The sequence below is a fragment of the Pan paniscus genome, chromosome 8 (genome assembly GCF_029289425.2).
Source record: "Pan paniscus chromosome 8, NHGRI_mPanPan1-v2.0_pri, whole genome shotgun sequence".
In the NCBI taxonomy this organism is placed as follows: Eukaryota; Metazoa; Chordata; class Mammalia; order Primates; family Hominidae; genus Pan; species Pan paniscus.
The window spans coordinates 95,176,098-95,195,145 of record NC_073257.2 but is presented as its reverse complement, the minus strand read 5'-3'; the positions used below and the strand labels follow the sequence as shown (position 1 = coordinate 95,195,145).

General features: G+C 42.0%; 1 protein-coding gene across 5 annotated transcripts in view; it reads right to left on the bottom strand.

The window, feature by feature from the left end:
- Positions 1-13,771, bottom strand: part of LOC129393227 (protein GVQW1-like) — a 306,742-nt gene extending 292,971 nt beyond the window's left edge. For 3 of the 5 annotated variants that reach the window (XM_055093081.1, XM_055093082.1, XM_055093083.1), the window contains exon 1: positions 13,435-13,771. In XM_055093081.1, coding sequence (XP_054949056.1) covers positions 13,435-13,533 — 99 coding nt within the window. In that variant the 5' untranslated portion in view covers positions 13,534-13,771. Of the gene's footprint in view, positions 1-5,137; positions 5,533-13,434 lie in introns of those variants that run through there. The other 2 variants (XR_008619974.2, XR_008619973.1) reach the window with 1 other exon arrangement.
- Positions 13,772-19,048: the final 5,277 nt, after the last annotated feature.

The window sequence follows — 19,048 nt, the reverse complement described above, 5'->3', positions numbered from 1 at the left end:
GGATTAGGAAGACTGGGGTGGTGATTACCAGGATGTAGATAGTGAATGTTCTATAATTATTGTTACCAGATTAAGAAAGAAGAGAATTCCTTAAGGACAGATCATTGGTTTAAAAGTCAAGCATACCCAAACAAAACTCCCAGCTTTGTTTCTGTGTAACAATGTGACATAGGCAAATTATTGTTTCATAGCTGCAAGTCTTCATTTCTGTAACAAGAAGAATGCACACAGTACCTACCAGGCAGGATTACTGATGATTTAAAAAGCTCGTGTATTTAAGGGTCCTAGTCCCCCAATTGTCAGAGAACAGATATTCAACAAGAAAAAGTTACCTTCCCCTCCTCACAGAAAAGTAGAGCTGGGGCTCAAAAAATGATACCCCAAAACGAAGACCTTAGAAGCAGCCTGAGAAGCAAAAGTTTCTCTCTGAGTTCCCCCTGTCCTCCTGCCTCTGGCCCCTCATTCTCCCCTGAGGCTAGTCATGGAAGCCAGAATCTCTCTTCTCCAAGTGGCTCATAGAAAGCAGAACTCCTTTCCCTCAAAGCCAGGCATAAAATCTAAAAATATTACTCTAATTTTCCCCATGTCTTTCTGTGTAAAACTGGCCAGAAAGAAATGATCTGACCTACCATGTTTGACTGTCATAAGACCTCCATTCCTGAGAGGATCCTTCCCCATGCTCAAAAAGAAGGAATGCTACACAGGGAGGCCAAGAAGAATCTAAACAGAGAGGCCTTGCTGGATTTCCCCATTACGTCTACTCAGATTAGATCATACCCCTTTTGTCCAATCATATTTCTACAGAGTTGTCCATACCTTGTCGAACCCAAGCAGAAAAAAGGACAATTTCCCCGTACTTTGGGTCTTAATTCTGAAGGCTACCGTGTCACATAAAACTATGATCAGATAAATTTGTATGCATTTTCTTTTATTACTCTGCCTCTTGTCAGTGATTTTTAGTTAACCTTCAGAGGGTGAAGAGAAAGTTTTTCCTTGTCCCCTATAATAGATACAGAAGGGCTGGTCATTGGCAGAGGCAGCTGAAGAAGCTGAGTTTATCTGGAAACTCTCAATGGAAATGTACAACTGTCTCCCCTTATCCATGAAGGATACCTGCCAAAACCCCCAGTGGATGCCTGAAACCATGCAAAGTACCGCAGCCTCTGTACATTGTGTTTTTCCTACACACACAAAGCTATGATAAGGCTTAATTTATAAATTAGGCACAGTAACAGATTAACATTAATGAAAAAATAGCACCAGTAAAGCAATATATTGTTCATAATTTCAGGGATAGAAGACTTATTTTTACTGTAGATCTTAGCAACCTGAACATAAGATATTTTTCTTTCCTTATTAAGTTGAGAATTTTCACCTATTCACTTAAAGAAAATATTTTATGGCTTATCTTTGGCATATTGGAATTGTCAGCATCATTACTCTTGCGCTTTGAGGCCATTATGGAGTAAAATAAGGGTTACTTGAAACAGGAGCACTGTGATACCATGACAGTCAATCTGATAGCTGAGACAGCTGCTGCCTCACGGGCACGTAGCATATACAATGAGGAGACCTGGACAAAGAAATGATTCACTTCCCACGTGGGATACTCACAATACATGGTGCACAATTTTAAATTTAGGAACTGTTTATTTCTGGAGTTTTCGTTTAATATTTTTAAATGATTAACCACAAAGTGAAACCATAGATGACAGGGAAATATGGTATAAGCTCCACATAGGGATATTGTATTCTAAACGGGGGACTGAGCTGGCTTTGTGGGGTCTTCAAGGATCATTCCAACATGGCCAGCTGTGGAAATTATTCTTGGGGAGGTATATGAAAGTAAAGGATTTATTATCTCATAGGTTGTAGAGAAAGAGGCAGGGTGTCCCAAGGAGCAGCTCAACCAAGCAGGTAGAGAGAGTATGGACCTGTGGGCAAGTGCCTTTATTGGGATTAGAGTACAGTACACAAGCAAAAGGCATGAGAGTATTTTATTGTTGCACTAGAATGTCACTGGGTCACAGTCAAGTGAGGGCAAGAAGGAGAATTTGTGGCACGGACCAGCCTTATAACACTGGTGCAAATGGTTACCTGGCCAAGGTGCTCAACAGCCAGTTCATCAGGATGTTGGGGCATCAAAAAAATACGAATGTTTAAAAAATTACAATACAGTGTTCTTCATCACCCCAAAGCAGGAAATGTAGCTGAGATAAGCAGGGATTGAAACAAAAATAGAAAGACATATTTATACGAAATAGGACAAAGCATCTCCTCCTTTCTGTCTTTTTTTTTTCTGGGGTTGCATAGTCTGTCTGTTTCTCTAAGCTCCTACATCAATGCATTTCCCTTTACACTTTTAGTAAAATGAATTTTTCAGCTGCATCAAAATATCTCTTCAATCTACCCAGTAAGGAGAGACTCACCAGCCTCTATAAGAAGTCTGTAAATCTGAATTATCCAGTACATCTGATTGATTTCATTTGGATCAGATGCCCATGACTAAACCAATTAATATTAGCCTAGGTAGTTGCACTGTATAACTGTAGGTGCAGCTTTGGCTCTAGTTGCACCGTGCCATGGGAGAGGACGCGGAAATACTCAGCAAAATGAATACAGTGGAAGTAGGAGGAAAAATAGGCATCTCTACTACAGAAAAATCACCAGTATTTTATTTCCTACTAATCTAATTATGTTAATCATAATTTACATTTTTATTTACATTCTAACTGTAGTTCATTCTCAGTGCACTACATACAGTGTGTTGATTATGTGTAATAATCAACAATAAAAACAAACAACAAAATAAATAAAACAAACAACAAAAATAACCAAAACACAAAGGTAAAATTTCTGTATAGGAGTTGTTAACTGGTTAAAGATGGGGAGTGAGTCTACTTCAAAGTCACATGCACAGTCATGGGCCACATAATGACTTTTCCGTCAAAAGAGACCTCGTATATGACAGTGGTCCCATAAGATTCTAATACCATATATTTACTGTACCTTTTCTATGTTTACATTATGTTTAGATAAATACTCACCGTTTTCTTACAGCTGCCTCAGTATTCAGTGCAGTAACAGGCTATACAGGTTTATAGCCTAGGAGTAATAGACTATACCATACAACCTAGGGGCACATAGACTGTACCATTTAGGTTTGTGTAAGTACACAACAAGGAAATCACCTAATAACTCATTTCTCAGCCCATATTCCCTCGTTATGTGAAACGTGACTGTGTCCTTTTAAAAAGTGAGAAAATGCTAAGTGTACTTTTAAAGAAAGGATGGTTTTCCACCAAAAAAGCAAATTGTGGGTATGTTAAGAGCAAACTCAATCTCCATGCAATTCATTTATTGATGTTGCTGTTAAAGAAAATCACACAGTAAAATGAAGGCCAAAGATAATAATACAATAATTTTCAGAGGTCTCTACATACCTTGTAGAAAAATAAATATAGTTTTGCAGGAGGACTCACTTTATCATTTTGTGATTACCTTTTTTAACAAATATATATGTGCATGTATATATATGAAATTAAATTGTATACTTTATAAACTGCTCATGCTACACATATAAAAAACGTTCATTGGGTTTAAAAGCAGGATGTAAAATATTTAAAAATGCATATAATACAGATATGTGTGGATGTATTGTATAAAATTACATAAATAATAAACAGTTTAATTTCTAAAAGATAAGCTTGAACTACAAAATGCAAATGAACTTTCCAGAATAGTACCTTGAATTCAAGGCACTACTAAAGAGCTCAAGGTTTCCTCCATGTTATAAGATATTTGAATATTCCCTAGGACATTAAGAATGTATTCTTTTATATTAGTTAATTAAATTTTTAAATGCTTAATGTTAAAGGTAATCTCATCTTTTCTCTTAATTAGGCTTACAAGTAATACATTTTTATTGGATTAGTTTTCTAAAGAGCATGCTCTGGGTATTTTTATAAATTCTACTCAATATCTCTTTGCTAACCGTGCTCTGCTGTTAATGATTTCTTCTGATTTCCATAAAAGTATTAATTTTTATTTTACAAAAGCTTTACACCAAATTCCTTGTTCATTTAATTTTATTTTTCATATTTAATCATAAATAATTTATAGGTATGCATTATGCACTAATGAAAAGTTGGGCTATATAGCTTACATTTTGGTAGAAAGTGTTTTTATTTTATTTAGTTTGTAACTGTATTATAGTTCCTGTTTTGATCATGTTTTTTCCTAAACTTTGTTTATAGACCATCTTAGACAATATTATAGCATTCAAAATTTATTTAAATTCTTATGCTGGTGCTTAGCTTTATTACATTTTTATCATTCAATATGGCTTTAAAATTTAATTATACTAATTGAGACTTTGTTTATATCTTAATATAGAATTGGTGTTCTTGTATTAGCAACTGGACTGAAATATCCACAAAGGGTGGATTTATGAGCAATACGGGAATTTGAGTAATAATCTTCTTACCTGAAAATGTAAAAATTATCCAGAATCAAGAAAGAAAATAATCAGCCCTGTTGAGAATCAGACTGTAGCCGACACAGCAGACACAGACAAAGCGGCTGGCAAAGCCAACATAAAACAATACTACTCCTAAAGCCACACTACAGCTGCAAAATTGCTTCATGAATGTACACAATTCAAAGCTGATCCTCCCATCTCTATTTCAGAGTCACCCAGCATGAGCTCAAACTCCATGAAAATCCCCTTCCTACTGAAATGCACCATGATTCTCTTTGTCCATCCTTCCTTGTTACAGCAATTTAATAAACCCAACTCATTTAACTACAGGTCTGTTCTTAGTGCTCTTTATTTGATGGATTTATCACTCATTATTCCACAAAAGCACTGAAATTACATATGATAAAATTATTACAAAACATAGAAATATAAATAAATCTGAATAGGTACTATCTATTGATAGGGAGAGAAGGCAGAGAAATTCTAGGCAGAAAAGGGCAAATCCCTGGCAAAGCCACACTCTCAAGCCAAAAACCCTGAGACCACGGCCCAAAGTGAGAACTTATATCCTGTTTTGCCAGTTGAATGTTGCCTTTTCCTCAACTACCTATGACCTCCCCACCCTCCATTGTGTGCCCATAAAGACCCCATACTCACCCTGCATGCAGAGAGGAGAAGCAGTTGGATGTCAGGGAATATGGCTGGACATCAGAGAGAAGCAGCTTGACTTCAGAGGGACAGCTTGACAGCATAATTTTGGAGAAGAATCTGGCCAGAGGCGGCCGGACTTCAGGGGAAGATTACCTTCCTGCGCCGTTTGCTTTTTGGTTCCTCTTCCCGTGAAAAGCGCCACTTTCATTGGCAATAAAATCCCCCACATTTATAATTCTTCAATTCATTCGTGTGACCTCATTTCTCCTGGATGCCAGACAAGAGCTGAGGAGCCACAAGTGTGGATACAAAATGCTGTCACACCGACCCTTCGCCCTCGCTGGTAGAGGGCAGCCGCCTCACGTGTAAAGACAGAGGGTCCACTAAGCTGTTAACACTTAAGCCCTCCGCAGACGACAGAGCTAAAAGAGTGTTGTAACACTCCTCTGGGGCTTCACAGATTGCAGGCACTCCCCCTAGATGCTGCTGCAGGGCCCACATGGAGTTTGCTTCTGTCAGCGCCCAAAAACGCTCTCCTCAGCTCCTGCACCCACTCACCTGTGCGTTTCCTCCCATGAGGGGTGGAGTGCAGCGGGTCCGAGTGAGTGGAGTTAGCTCCTGCTGGGGCCGAAGTGGCCAGCTGATTCCAGCACTTGTGCACTCCACTTCCTGCCTCATTCACTTGCGCACTACCTCTCGCGAGAAGTTGAGAGCCGCAGGCTAAGTAAATGAGACACGCCGTTCGCGAGTCCAAGAAAGGGGTCAGGGAAATATCCTGCTTCATCTGGGGGCTGTCTGAGATATGTCAGAAGGGTGAGTAAATGCGGATCTGCTGGATCTGTCCCTTCATTTTTCCCAAGACTTCTTGTCCTCAGGCTTTCCTCTGAGCCATGCCACTTGCAGGGGTCAGGATGCAATCCTGCCACCTCTCTCTTTCTTTCAGGTGAAAGGAATGTTGGCTCTGTTTCCCATGCAGAGGTCTAGCCATCACGTGGGACTGGAATAAAGTCCTGGGGCGACTGAAGGCATCTGGCCAAGACCACTTCTTGGTGTTGCCAGAAAGCGCCTAGACTGGACCCTGTCCCTGACCTCACATTATAGTGTCGGCCAGCCAAGACCCCTAGACTTTTCCATGGTACCTTTCCCTTTCTTCATTCACAGTTTGAAAGGTCTCCTATTTCTTCTTTTATAATGTTAAGGGTATTGCTGCAAACTGCAGAAATGTTACTAGGTAGAATGAGCATTTGGCCCAGCCATCAGATACACAATTCAGAACAATGTGATTTCCATCTGTTCTTAGAGGTGCCATCCCCACCCCCACCCCAACAGCCACAGGTGCACAGCACACAGCAGCCTCCCTCCTCTCCCTTCCTGGCTGGGGCACTTGAGCATGTCCACAGCACGCACTTGCCACACACCCAATGGCCACGTGGGGTGGGAGAGAACCACGGCTGCTGTGCAGGCCCCAGAGCAGTCCTGGGCACCAAGGGCCTCATGTAGCCAGTTGGCCAGCCTTTCCCGCTCATCATTCCCTCCCACCACATGCCCATAGAGTCTTTATTCCCCCGGCCGAGGGGTCCAGTTCAATCCAAAGCAGGGGAAGGATACAGTAAATAAAGGAACCTATTTGCACAGAACAAGATGTTCTTCCCTTCCTTAAGCTGTTTTTTTCTTATTTTCTTTGCTCTGTAAGAGGGTTCTTTTTCTCCCTCAGCACTCTGCTTATGATAGGGAAGCAGCAAAGGCATGACCCCCCACTGGCTAATAACTGAGAATTTGGCAAAGCCTGCAAGAGATTTCATCTAAATGAATCCATGCACCCCCTGAGACACCTTTTTGTCCCAAACTCAATTCCAAACTTCAAGTTGAAGCCCTAGAAAGAAAAAAGCAGATCTAAGGGGTCCAAAGAGAGGCAATAGGCACAGTGTCAATGGGCAGGAATAATTCCTGCCAATTAAGCCCTTGCTTCAAAGAAGGAGGCCATGCTCCATGGCATATATAAGGCCCAGGGAACTTAAAGGCTGCCAGCAGTAGCAGGGATGGAGGCATAGGTGAGCACAGATAATTCCTATTCTCTAGGCCCTTCCTTCTTCATGGGTGCAGGCCACAGTGGTTTCCATGTGTGGTGTCCATCTAAGGTCGCCAGGACTTGGGGATAAAAAAGATAGAAGAGAAAAGGGGGCACCCATTTTCTCTCCCCATCACAAGCCAAGTTTTCACTGAAAGGAAGGGAATTGAGGGATGCCTATTTCTCTCTCTTTCACCATTGTCAGTCCATACTTTTCTGGAGTATATCCTGAAATATTGGGACTGCTTTGACCCCTCATGTTTTGGAGGAAAAAAGCCTCATGGCCTTTTGCATAAAATTTTGGCCAAATTATGATCTGCAGGAAGGACGGGCCTCAAAAAGGAACCATTCATTTTGATACCATCCTGCAATTGGACCTTTTCTATAAACATGAGGGCAAACGGTCTGAGGCCCCATATGTGCAGATTTTCTTTACCTTGCATGGTAATCCAGACCTTTGTCAACAGTGTAGGATTGATCCAGCCCCCTTGTTTGCCATCTCAGGAGAGGCTGCAAGAAGTAATCCCAGGGAACTAAATAAACAAACCCCAGAGGCGCTTCCACCAGGGGAGCCAGCTCTCTTCAGCCCTGCTCCTCTGGGTCCACCTTGACCTCACTATCCTTTTTCTCTCTGTTGCTTTCCCCCTTTTAGAAATCCTCACCCTAGACAAGGCTCAGTCTCACTCTTGCCCTTCCAACAGATGCTTGGTGAATTTGGTCCCAGTAAGGTCCAGGTTCCCTTCTATCTATAGGACTTAAAGCAAATTGAGGGGGATCTTGGCAAGTTTTCAAATTAACCTGACAGATACATAGAGGCTTTCCAGAATGTAATCCAAGTATTTCAACTTTCCTGGAAAGACGTTATGTTATTTTTTTAATCAAACCCTGACTAATACTGAGAAGCAGCCTGCTCTGCAAGCAGCAGAGAGATTTGGGGATGAGGTTTGTATCACTGTAGTGTCAAGGAAGGGGTCAAACTTTATCCATCTGGAAAAGAAGCAGTACCATTAGATGACCCTAAATGGGATCCCAATGACAAGAAGGGAGAACGGAAGAGGAGATACTTTCAGCTGCGCATAATGGAGGGCTTACGTAGGACTAGAACTAGCCCTCTCAATTATACCAAGCTATCCATGATAGACCAGGGATTTTATAAGAATCCCACTGCCTTCCTGGAAAGGCGAAGAGAGGCCTTGGTAAAGCACACCTCTCTATTTTCTGATTCAGTTGAGGGACAACTAATCCTAGAGGATAAATTTATTTCTGAGGCATCCCCTGATATCAGGTGGAAGCTACAGAAACAGGTCCTGGGACCAGGTAGTGCTTTAGAGAACCTTGGTCTTTTATAATAGAGATAGGGAGGACCGAGAGAGAGAGGAGACACAGGAAAGAAGTAGAGGCTTTAACGGCTACCATGCAAGCCCACAAACCCCAGAATCCCTGAGATGTGCCTGTTAACTGCTACAGATGTGGCAAGCCAGGGAATTTTAGGAAGGATTGTCCAGGCAGCATTAGGAGCCCACCTTGACCTGTCCAATCTGCAGTGGGGACTATTGGAAGGTAGACTGCTCCTGGGGACACTGGTCACTGGGTCCAGAGCCAATCTCTCAAATGGTCCAGCAGTATCAAGGGGTTCAGAAACTCCTCTCTCTGGCTCTGGTGATCCAGACCACCATTACCCTCCAGGAGCCCTAGGTAGTTCTGTAAATTGAAGTGGGGAAAGTGGATCTTCTTCTGGACCCCTCAGGTATTTGAGGTACATGCTACTCTCTCAGTTCTCCTTTCCAATCCAGGTCCCCTTTCCTCTCTTAGCATGACTATAAGGGGCATCTCTGGAAGGCCTTTAACCCAATAGTTTTCCCAACCCCTTAGTTGTAGATGGGGAGACCTCTTGTTCACCATGCTTTTATAATTATGCCTGAAAGCCCAACTCCTCTGTTGGGCAGGGATATTCTGGCCCATATGGGGACCACCATCCTGATGGCCCCAGAACAAACTCTTTGTCTTCCCCTAGTGGAGACTGATATTAATCCAGAAGTTTGGGCAATTAAAGGGAAAATTGGCTGAGCCACAATCACCATACTGGTCCAGATCCAACCTCATTTCCTAGCCAGAAACAATATCCCCTGAAACCAGAAGTTAGGAAAAGACTAGATGCCATCATTGATAGCTTAAGGTTGCAGGGCTTCCTTAAACCCTGCAACAGCCCTTGTAATACCCTGATATCGGGGGTACAAAAACCCAATGGGGAGTGGAGACTAGTCCAGGACCTCCACCTTGTTAATGAGGCTATGATTCCAGTTCACCCAGTAGTTCCCAATCCATATACCCTGCTAGCTCAAATACCTGAGGGGACTAAATGGTTCATAGTCCTGGACCTGGTCCCTCTAACAAAACCACCTAGTTAACCTGGACAATGTTACCTCAGGCATTCCAAGTCAGCCCCCACTTGTATGGGCAGGCATTGTCAAGAGACCTCTCCAAGTTCCTTTATCTTCAAATTCAAGTTTTACAATGCATAGATGACATTCTCCTCTGTGCTCCAACTGAAGAAATCTCTCAGGAGGGCAGTAAGGCTCTTCTTAATTTTCTGGCTAACAAAGGATATTAGGTTTCAAAATCTAAAGCTCAGCTCTCTCAGACTTCAGCCACCTAGGTCTGGTCTTGTCAGAAGGTACCAGGGCATTGGTCGAACAAAGGATTAAACCCATCTCCTACTATTCCCTCCCCAAAACCCCCAAGCAACTGAGGGGATTCTTAGGCATTACAGGATTCTGCAGATTATGGATACCTGGGTATGGTGAAATAGCTTGTCCCTTAAATCACCTAATAAAGGAGACTCAGGAAGCTAAAACTTACTCTCTAATTTGGGAACCTGAGGCTAGAAAGGCCTTTGACCAACTAAAACAAGCCTTGCTTAAGGCACCAACCCTTAGTCTTTCCATAGGGAAGACGTTTAACTTTTATGTGTCAGAAAGGAGGGGAATGGCCCTGGGAGTTCTAGCCCAGGCCCAGGGTCAAGCCCAGCAGCCCATAGGCTACCTAAGAAAGGAGCTTGATTTGGTAGCCAAAGAATGGCCAGCCTGTTCCTGGGCAGTTGCAACAGTAGCCTTGCTGGTACCAGAGGCTACTAAGTTAACCATGGGGACTAACTTAACCATTTACACTCTGCATAATGTGGCAGGACCGCTGTCTTCTACGGGGAGTCTCTGGCTAATGGAAAACCATCTCCTCAGGTATCAAGCTCTGCTATTAGAGCGATCTACAGTCTAACTAAGTATGTGTCCTTCCCTAAATCCAGCCACCTTCCTCCGAGAGGAGGCTGGAGAGTTTGTACATGTCTGCAAACAATAGTAGTACAAACCCATGTGGCCAGAGAGGACCTCAGGGAAACCCCCTTAGAGAATCCACACTGGATTCTCCTTACAGACAGAAGTTCTTTTGTAGAAAAAGGGATCCATAAATCAGGGTATGCAATAGTTACTCTTAATATTGTTGGGAGTGCATCTCTCTCCTCAGGCACAAGTGCTCAAGTAGCCGAACTAATTGCCCTCACAAGGGCATTTGAATTAAACAAAGGGAAAGCAGTTAACATTTATAATGATTCTAAGTACACTTTCCTAGTCCTCTATGCCCATCCCATTATCTGGAAAAAAAGAGGAACTTCATCACAGATAATGGGTCTCCCATCAAATACCATCAGGAAATTGACAGACTATTATCCTCAGTTTTCATCCCATGGGAAGTGGCAGTAATTCATCGTAAAGGCCACCAAAAGGGGATGGATGAAATAGCTGAAGGAAATAGGTTGGCAGACCAAGCAGCTAAGTCAGCAGTGAAAGGACCCCAGGTTTCTGATCCATTTGAAGCCCCACTGATCTGAGAGGGCCCCATAAGAGAAATAAACCTCAATATTCTCCTGCGGAAATAGAATGGGCCACCTCTCAAGGATATATCTTTTAGTCCTCAGGATAGCTACTATCAGAGGACAGCAAGTTTCATCTACCAGCTGGCAACCAATGGAAAGTTCTTAAAAGTCTTCACCAGGCCTTCCACCTAGATAAGGATAAAACCTATCAATTGGCCCAGAGATTTCTCAAGTAAAAACCTGATACAAATGGTTAAACAGGTCGTTAATGCTTGTGAGATCTGCCTTAAAAATAATCTGCTCAACCAATGGCTTATTTCCCCAGGAATCCAAAGGACAGGAGGCTACCCAGGGAAAGACTGGCAAGTGGATTTTATGCCAAAGTCAAGGGGCATCCAGTACTTCCTAGTATGGATAGAAACCTTCACTAACTGGGTAGAAACATTTCCATGTTGAACAGAGAAAGTTTCTGAGGTGATAAAAATACTAGTTGATGAGATAATTCCTTGCTTTGGAGTCCCTAAGTACCTCCAGAGCAATAATGACCCCTCATTCAAGGCAGCTGTCACCCAGGGGGCCTCAAAGGCAGTAGGCATATAGTACCATCTTCATTGTGCCTAGAGACCACAATCCTTCGCAAAGGTAGAAAAGACAAATAATATTATCAAAAGGCACCTCAGGAAACTGTCTCAGGAGACTCATCTGCCCTGGTCCACCCTTCTCTCCATAGCCTTGCTATGTATCAGAAGCACTCCTTCAAGGCTGGATTTGAGTCTCTTTGAAACAATGTATGGATGGCCTTTTCTCACCAATGATTTCTTGCTAGACCAAGAAGCCTCTGATTTGATTAAATATGTAACTTATTTGGGCCATTTTCAATAGGAACTGAAACAACTTTCCGAGGCCCAATCCCATGAACTAGGACCACTGCTCTTCAACCCCAGGGGAAGTACCAGTAAAGGTACTTCCTCCCCTTTCTACCTCTATAAGTCTGGATTGGGAGGGACCTTATACTGTACTTCTTTCTATTCCTGTGGCAGAGAAGGTTGCTGGAATAGATTCTTGGAATCATTATAACTGAGTAAAGGCCTGGGAAATTGGCAGAGTTACCTCTGTCAACCCAAAAGAGCATCCAAAGTGCTGCTGTGAGGAGATTGGGGACCTCAAGCTAAAAATCACAAAAGATAAGTGTTAATAATTAACCTTCCATGGATATCCTCTTTATAGTCTTACCTATGCTTGCTGTTTTATCTTCATTCTGTTCTACACCACAGGGTATAATATTGTTTTCAGAATGATTAATATATTTCACTTATTTCTGTAATCTTTGGCACTATAGTCTTTCCTTTTAACCCCTTTTTTTTTTGGTATAGTACACATATTTGATCTGTGCATACCTAATCTTGTAAAACTTGTTTTTTCTTGTCTAGAGGCCAACACACTCTAAACGTTCAGGCAACTGGGGCCTTGGAAAATGGCTCCATTTTGCTGGGGACTCTTAGGTAGACCTTTGGGAGAAATCTGACTGCTGTCCTCACCAAAACAATGCCTCCTGTCAGCAGGAAGTAGCTAAGATTGGTCATTGTCCACATTCTAGCAGCAGTGAGATGTGCCTCCTCAGGGTGGGGAAATGATAGGGACAGGAGGCAGAGAAATTCTAGGCAGGAAAGGGCAGGTCCTTGATGAAGCCCCACCCTCAAACCAAAAACCCTGAGACCGCGGCCCAATGTGAGAGCTTATAATCCTGTTTTCCTGCTTCAGTGTTACTGGCCCACTCCCACCCCTCCCAATCTATGCCTGTAAAGACACCAGACTCAGCCAGCAGAGAGGAGAAGCAGCTGGATGTTGGAGACTATAGCTGGAAGTCAGAGAGAAGCGGCTTAACTTCAGAGGGACAGCTTGACAGCACAACTTCAGAGAAGAATCTGGCTGGAGATGGCCAGACTTCAGGGGAAGATTACCTTCCCACCCTGTCCCCTATTTAGCTCCTCTTCCTGCTGAAAGCCCCTTTCATTGGAAATAAAATCCCCCACATTTATCATCCTTCAATTTATTCATGAACCTCATTTCTCCCAGATGCCAGAAAAGAGTTTGGGAGACACGAGTGCAGATACAAAAGGCTGTCACACTGACCCTTTGCCCTTGCTGGCAAAGGGCAGCTGCTCATGTGAAAAGGCAGAGGGCCCACTGACCTGTTAGTACTTAAGCCATCCGCAGATGGCAGAGCTAAAAGAGCACTGTAACACTCCCTCTGGGGCTTCAGAGGTCGGGGGCACCCCACCCAGAGACTGCTGCAGGGCCTACATGGAGTTTGCTCTTGCTAGCACCCAAAAGCACTCGCCCTGACCCCTGCACGCACCCACTCACCTGTGTGCTCCGTCCTGTGAAGGGTGGAGTGCAGTGCATCCGAGTGAGTGGAGTCTGCTCCTGCTGGCACCAAAGTGTCTGGCTGGTTCCAGCATTCATGTACTCCAGTTTCCGCCTCGTTTGCTCACACACTCACTCCAGCAAAAAGCTGAAAGCTGTGGGCTGGGTAAATGAGGCACCCCCTTGCGAGTCCTGCAAAGGAGTCATGGAAATATCCTGCTTCACTATGATGAAGGATTCTAAGAATCCAACACATTTTAGAAATGTGTATTCTATAACATAATGGTGGAATAAAGCTGCAGGAAGACAGAGAGTGCATGTTAGGAACTCTCCTTGGTGTTTTCTTTTGGTTTCTTTTTTGAGCTTCATAAAAACTCTGTGTGGCAACAAAGGTGGTGCTTCAGTGGTGGTCTCTGAGCACAACGTCTTCTTTGTTTATTTCTCTACATCTGAGTATCTTGCAGTTAAGTTTCAGCTATGCCTTTTACCTTGTGACCTTGTGACTTCAATTCAATGTTCTCAAATTAAAGGGATAATACCTTTCTCAAGTCGGTTTTGAAATCAAAAGGAAATTGAAACTTTCAACTTGCTATGTAACAAGTGTCCATTATTATTACTTACAGTATTCTTATCTAGATAGATAAAGGAACTAAGGTCCAAAGAAGATGAGAGACCCACCTGTTTTCTTACTTACCAGCATCACTTGCCTTGGAAAAGTGACTTTCTTTGTTTTGGCTCTGAAATGTGAAATAATCCTGCCTAACCCATAGCAGTAGATGAATTACATCACTGGAGTTGCGTGCAATGGATAGGAACTGCCTGGCCACATAACAATTGTTCAATTCACCTTAGCAGTTATTGCCAGGCAAGGGCATCTTAGCATCAGATTCTGATTCCAAATCTGGTTCTCTTCTGCTAACCTCTTACCTCACTTTGGAAGTGAATGGGAATAGGTAACATATTAATTTGTGAAGTGTCCTACACTGGTAAACATTGAAGGTAGGTTAGTGGCATCTTTGCTGTTATCACATTTGTTTGGACCCTACTCTATGCATATACATTTTTTTATCTTGTAGAATTCATTTTAGCATCAAAATTTTTTATTTAAATAAGACACTTTCATAAGAATAAAGCACTTTAAAGGCAGCTTTTGTCCTCTTCAGAACCTTTGACAGTCTCTGGTTTAGTTGGCTCTAAGTATCACTTCTGCTACTACGGAGATGTCTTCACATCTCCTAGCAGGATTTCTCAGCAAATATCCTAACAGTTATTCTCCAGTGGTTTTAATACCTTAACTAACAGATAGGAGTCAAGTTAAAGTAATCCAGTATCAGAAGAAGAAAAAAAAATTTTGCCTGTACCTGGCAAATTGTGAGAAGCATAACTGTTAATGAGTCCTAATATTTATTATGGTTTTGCCTCTTATCAAAGTTCCCTAAACACTCAATGAGTTCTTGTTATCCATATGTAAATTTTACTTAAAAAAATCCCACAATTAGGGGTCACTTAAGGTTCCAAGTTTTCCCTCTCACACACATTTTGCTGGTCATCTAGATATTAAGTACAAACCAAACAAAGTTGACTTTGCTCAGGCCACATTAAATGAACAGGGAAGCAGGGAGATTCGTGTGAGAGACACCAGAGAGGAGCACTCTGTTCAGGCAACTTGGCAAAATAATTTTGGCTGCAATTGCCCTGTGAGTTGCGGATGTTTTCAGTAGTTTTCTTTAACACCACCGGAAGACAGTCTTTATCTGGAAACAATAATGGCAAACCAGGCCTCAGGTGCTAACACCTGCCTGGAAAGTAATAGAATGAACTGGACATAATCTATTTCAGTTATTTTCTACTTAAACAATGTACAACTAAAATGCAATGCGACTCTAATATTAACTCCGGCCCCACTTCTTTGGGGGATTGTGGGAATTCTGAGCCTGGCGTACCTGAGGGAAATTCCACTATAATAATCATATTTGGGTCTTCACTTTAAAACTGACTCCTCAGTGACTTTTAAGACCACCGTGATTGAAGCCTCAATCACCAGGCTTTTTTTTTTTAATGTTTCCCATCGAAAATGTCCCTTTACTTCCATATACTTCCAAGATTCTGCCTCCCAAAGGCCCTGACCCATCTTCAGACTGCTTTCTTGTTCTCTGCCTGCCCCCTCAATCTTACTGAGGAAGTTTTGCAGGCCAGTTGGCCAGCTTGAGGCCTGGATGCAGCCTTCACGCCTTGGTGGTATGTTCAATATGTGTCTCACTCCTCTCTGTGATCTCTTCTCTGAAAGCACACAGGGCTAGGCCTCCTGCCGGCATTCTCTTCCACCCTGACAGTCTGCAGAGGCCCCTGCCATTCCGCGTTCCACACTGATCCATGTCAGTTTTCCCCCTCATGCAGAGGATTCTCAGTCTGACTGCAGATGCCCAAAATTCAGATGAACAATAAATAACGCTACTAGATAAAATCAGGATGCCCCGTCAAATTTGAATTTCAGATTTAAAATATTTTCTAAATTCTTCACTGTTTAACTAAAAAATTATTAGACATTTACTCAAATATCAAATTTACCTGTATTTTTACTTGCTGATTGTGGCAATCCTAACTGTAAAATATCCCCCTTTTGATAGCACTAGTGACTGCTCTCCCAAATTGCCTCTGAGATCTGGAAACTAAGGAAATGAAAGTCTCTTGATTCCACACAGCAGGTCATTGTGGTTGCAGAGGGTGAGTCCCTGTTTATGGGCTGTAGCATGGTTTATGAGGGATTCTCATCAACCTTTCTGGATTTTTCTCAGAAAAAAAAAATGTTCATATATTTGATACCTCCCTGTAAACATCTGCCCCACTGCACAGAATATGTTTACTCTAAACTTATTTCAGTGTACTATCATACTATCTGTTATGTTCTAAATGTTTATTCCTCCCCCTCCCACATTCGTATATTGAAATCCTAACCTTCAAGGTGATGGTATTGAGAGAAGGTAGGTCCTCTGGGAGGTGATTGAGTCATGAGGGCAGATTCCTCACGAATGGAGTTAGGACCCTTATAAAAGATACCAGAGGAAGCTTATTCACTCCTTCCACCATGTGAGGACACAGCAAGAAGGCACCACCTATGAATCAGGAAATGGGTCCTCACCAGGCATTGAATCTGCCAGTGCTTTGATTTTAGATTTCCAGCTTCCAGAATTGCGAGAACTAAATTTCTGTTGTTAAAAGTCACCCAGTGTATGGTGTTTTGTTACAGCAGCCCAAATAGACTATGACATGCTCCAACGTCACCTTCACTTACACACCTTGGAATGTGTAGTGTGTTAGGGCTCCAGTGTCAATTCTGAACTCACAGGGCAGAGGGGGGGATTGCAGTGAGCACCTCTGACTTGCCTGTCAGTCAGCTGCCTCAGTTCAGAATAGCTGTAAAATTGGAGGTTTCTTCATTCTGTTGTCATCTCTCCTTGCTGCTCAAAGGTTTGTGTTTGTTTGTCTGTTTTATTTTCATTTCCTGGAACAGACATGTTGCGTCACAAGCTTCTGTATTTCTATGTATTGGGCACACAGTCTAACATAAATTTACTATTTTGTTGTTTCTTACCTTTCTTTTAACCCTGATTAAAGTAAAGGATCTCACTCAAGCTAATGGCATGATTTCTCAGTCTCACTAATGTGTGTTCTCTGCTACATGTCTTCTCTCTGCTACTTGTCTTCCTCCTCCCCCACTTCCTTCTTATTTTCTTCTTCCTCTTTTCTTCCCTCTACTCTTCCTCCTCCATGCAAAAACTAGGAATAGCAGGAAATTCATGGATTTTTCCATAAAATAGATATGAGTATACATTTTCATTCAATCACTCACTAAACAAGTGAACATTGCCTGGTCTATGTCTTCCATCTGGAAATGAAGATAGTATAAGCATACAACTCTCACATTGCTGTTAAGATTAAATGAGATAATATGTAGATAATTTCTGGTATGTAGTAGTTGCTAAATAAATTCTGCTTTCTTTCCTTTCTGACCAGCAACACATAGAATAAATGATGTTAGTATGTAAAAGTGCTTTGCACACTAATATGTGAACACAGCTAGGTAGCTCTTGGGCATGCTTGCTCTTTAAGGATATAGTATAGGTTCTTAGGAATATTTCCTGGGGTCTCCACTTTCTAGTTCCCAGATCACTTTCCTTTCAATTAGACAGTCTTTTACCCTACCACTATTGTCTCCTAAGTGCTTTGATTACTGCCACAGTTAAGACTTGAACAGTATGTGAAGGCCAGTAACTTCCTTGGGCCCTCCCATTCTTTTTGTGCTTGCTGTCTAAAAGTTCCTCTCTTCTCCACCTGTTACTCCAATCATATCCTTACTTAGAAAACTTTATTTTTTCAGACTTCCCAGTGTGCCTGGTACCTCAACAATTCAGAGATGCAAAAAACAGTTTGCCTTTGAGTGCGAACCTGCCTAGTAAGATATATGTACCAGAAGAAGTGCTCAGTAAATATATCTAATACATGAATGTATAAATGGCTATGCCCTATCCCTCCATGTAGAATCCTTCAGCATCTTCTTATCACTCTAAGGGTATAAACAAGTTTCTAACACAGCCTACAAGATCCTGAGTTGTTGGGGCCCTGGGACCTCCCAACATTACCTTGTACTATTTATTCATTCAGTCAGCCAGCTAATGAATATTTCTCAAGCACCTACTGCATGTCAGAAAATGTTCTAGGGCTGGGTGTGGTGGCATACACTTGTAGTCCCAGCTACTTAGAGGCTGAGGCAGGAGGATCATTTAAGGCCAGGAGTTCAAGACCAGCCTGGGAAACATAATGAGACCCCTTTCTCTTAAACAAGCAAAAACAGAAAATGTTTCACAAATTGAATGTAGAAGTATGTGCAGGAGAGAAATCAATTTCCTGATAGATCTTAAATATAGTGAGGATAGACAAGTAGTAAAACACATAATTCAATAATAAATGTAATACGTTAATAGTGTAATGTTCTGAAGAAGAATGAAGCAGAAAAGGAGGTGTTTATAATTCTGTTACTCTGAAGAGTACAGGCTTCTGGATCCTTTTCTTACTTTCTTTGTAAATGTCATTCTTTTTGCTTGGAATGGCATTTTCCATAAGGCGTTGCCTAGTTTTCTTCTACTCCTCTTGCTATTTCAGCTCCTGTGTAACTTTCTCATGTCTTCAGGTAAACCTTCCCTGAGTGTCCACTTTGCCACGCCATGCCCCCTCCCATGTTTCCAGATGGCAATTCCCAGTGTTCTGTGCTTTCCTTGGCTGTGATTGATTTTTCCAGAGAACTTTGTTTTTTAGTTCAGAATTATCTATTCTTTTCTTGATCAGTTATTTAATTTTTGTTCTCATACTGGAATATAAACTTTGTAAGAACAGGGCAGCATCTGTTTATTTCCCCCCCTCTTTATCCTCAAAACCTAGAACAATTTTGCCTGGGGTCAAAACTGCTGCAAGAAATGCTAAAGATGTCCCACTACTTTCCAGGTAGACTTTTGATTTATGGTCATGTGCCATATAATGATATTTTGGTCAACAAGGTACCACATATATGACAGTGGTCCCATAAGATTAAGGTCATGATGCCATATTTTTACTGTGG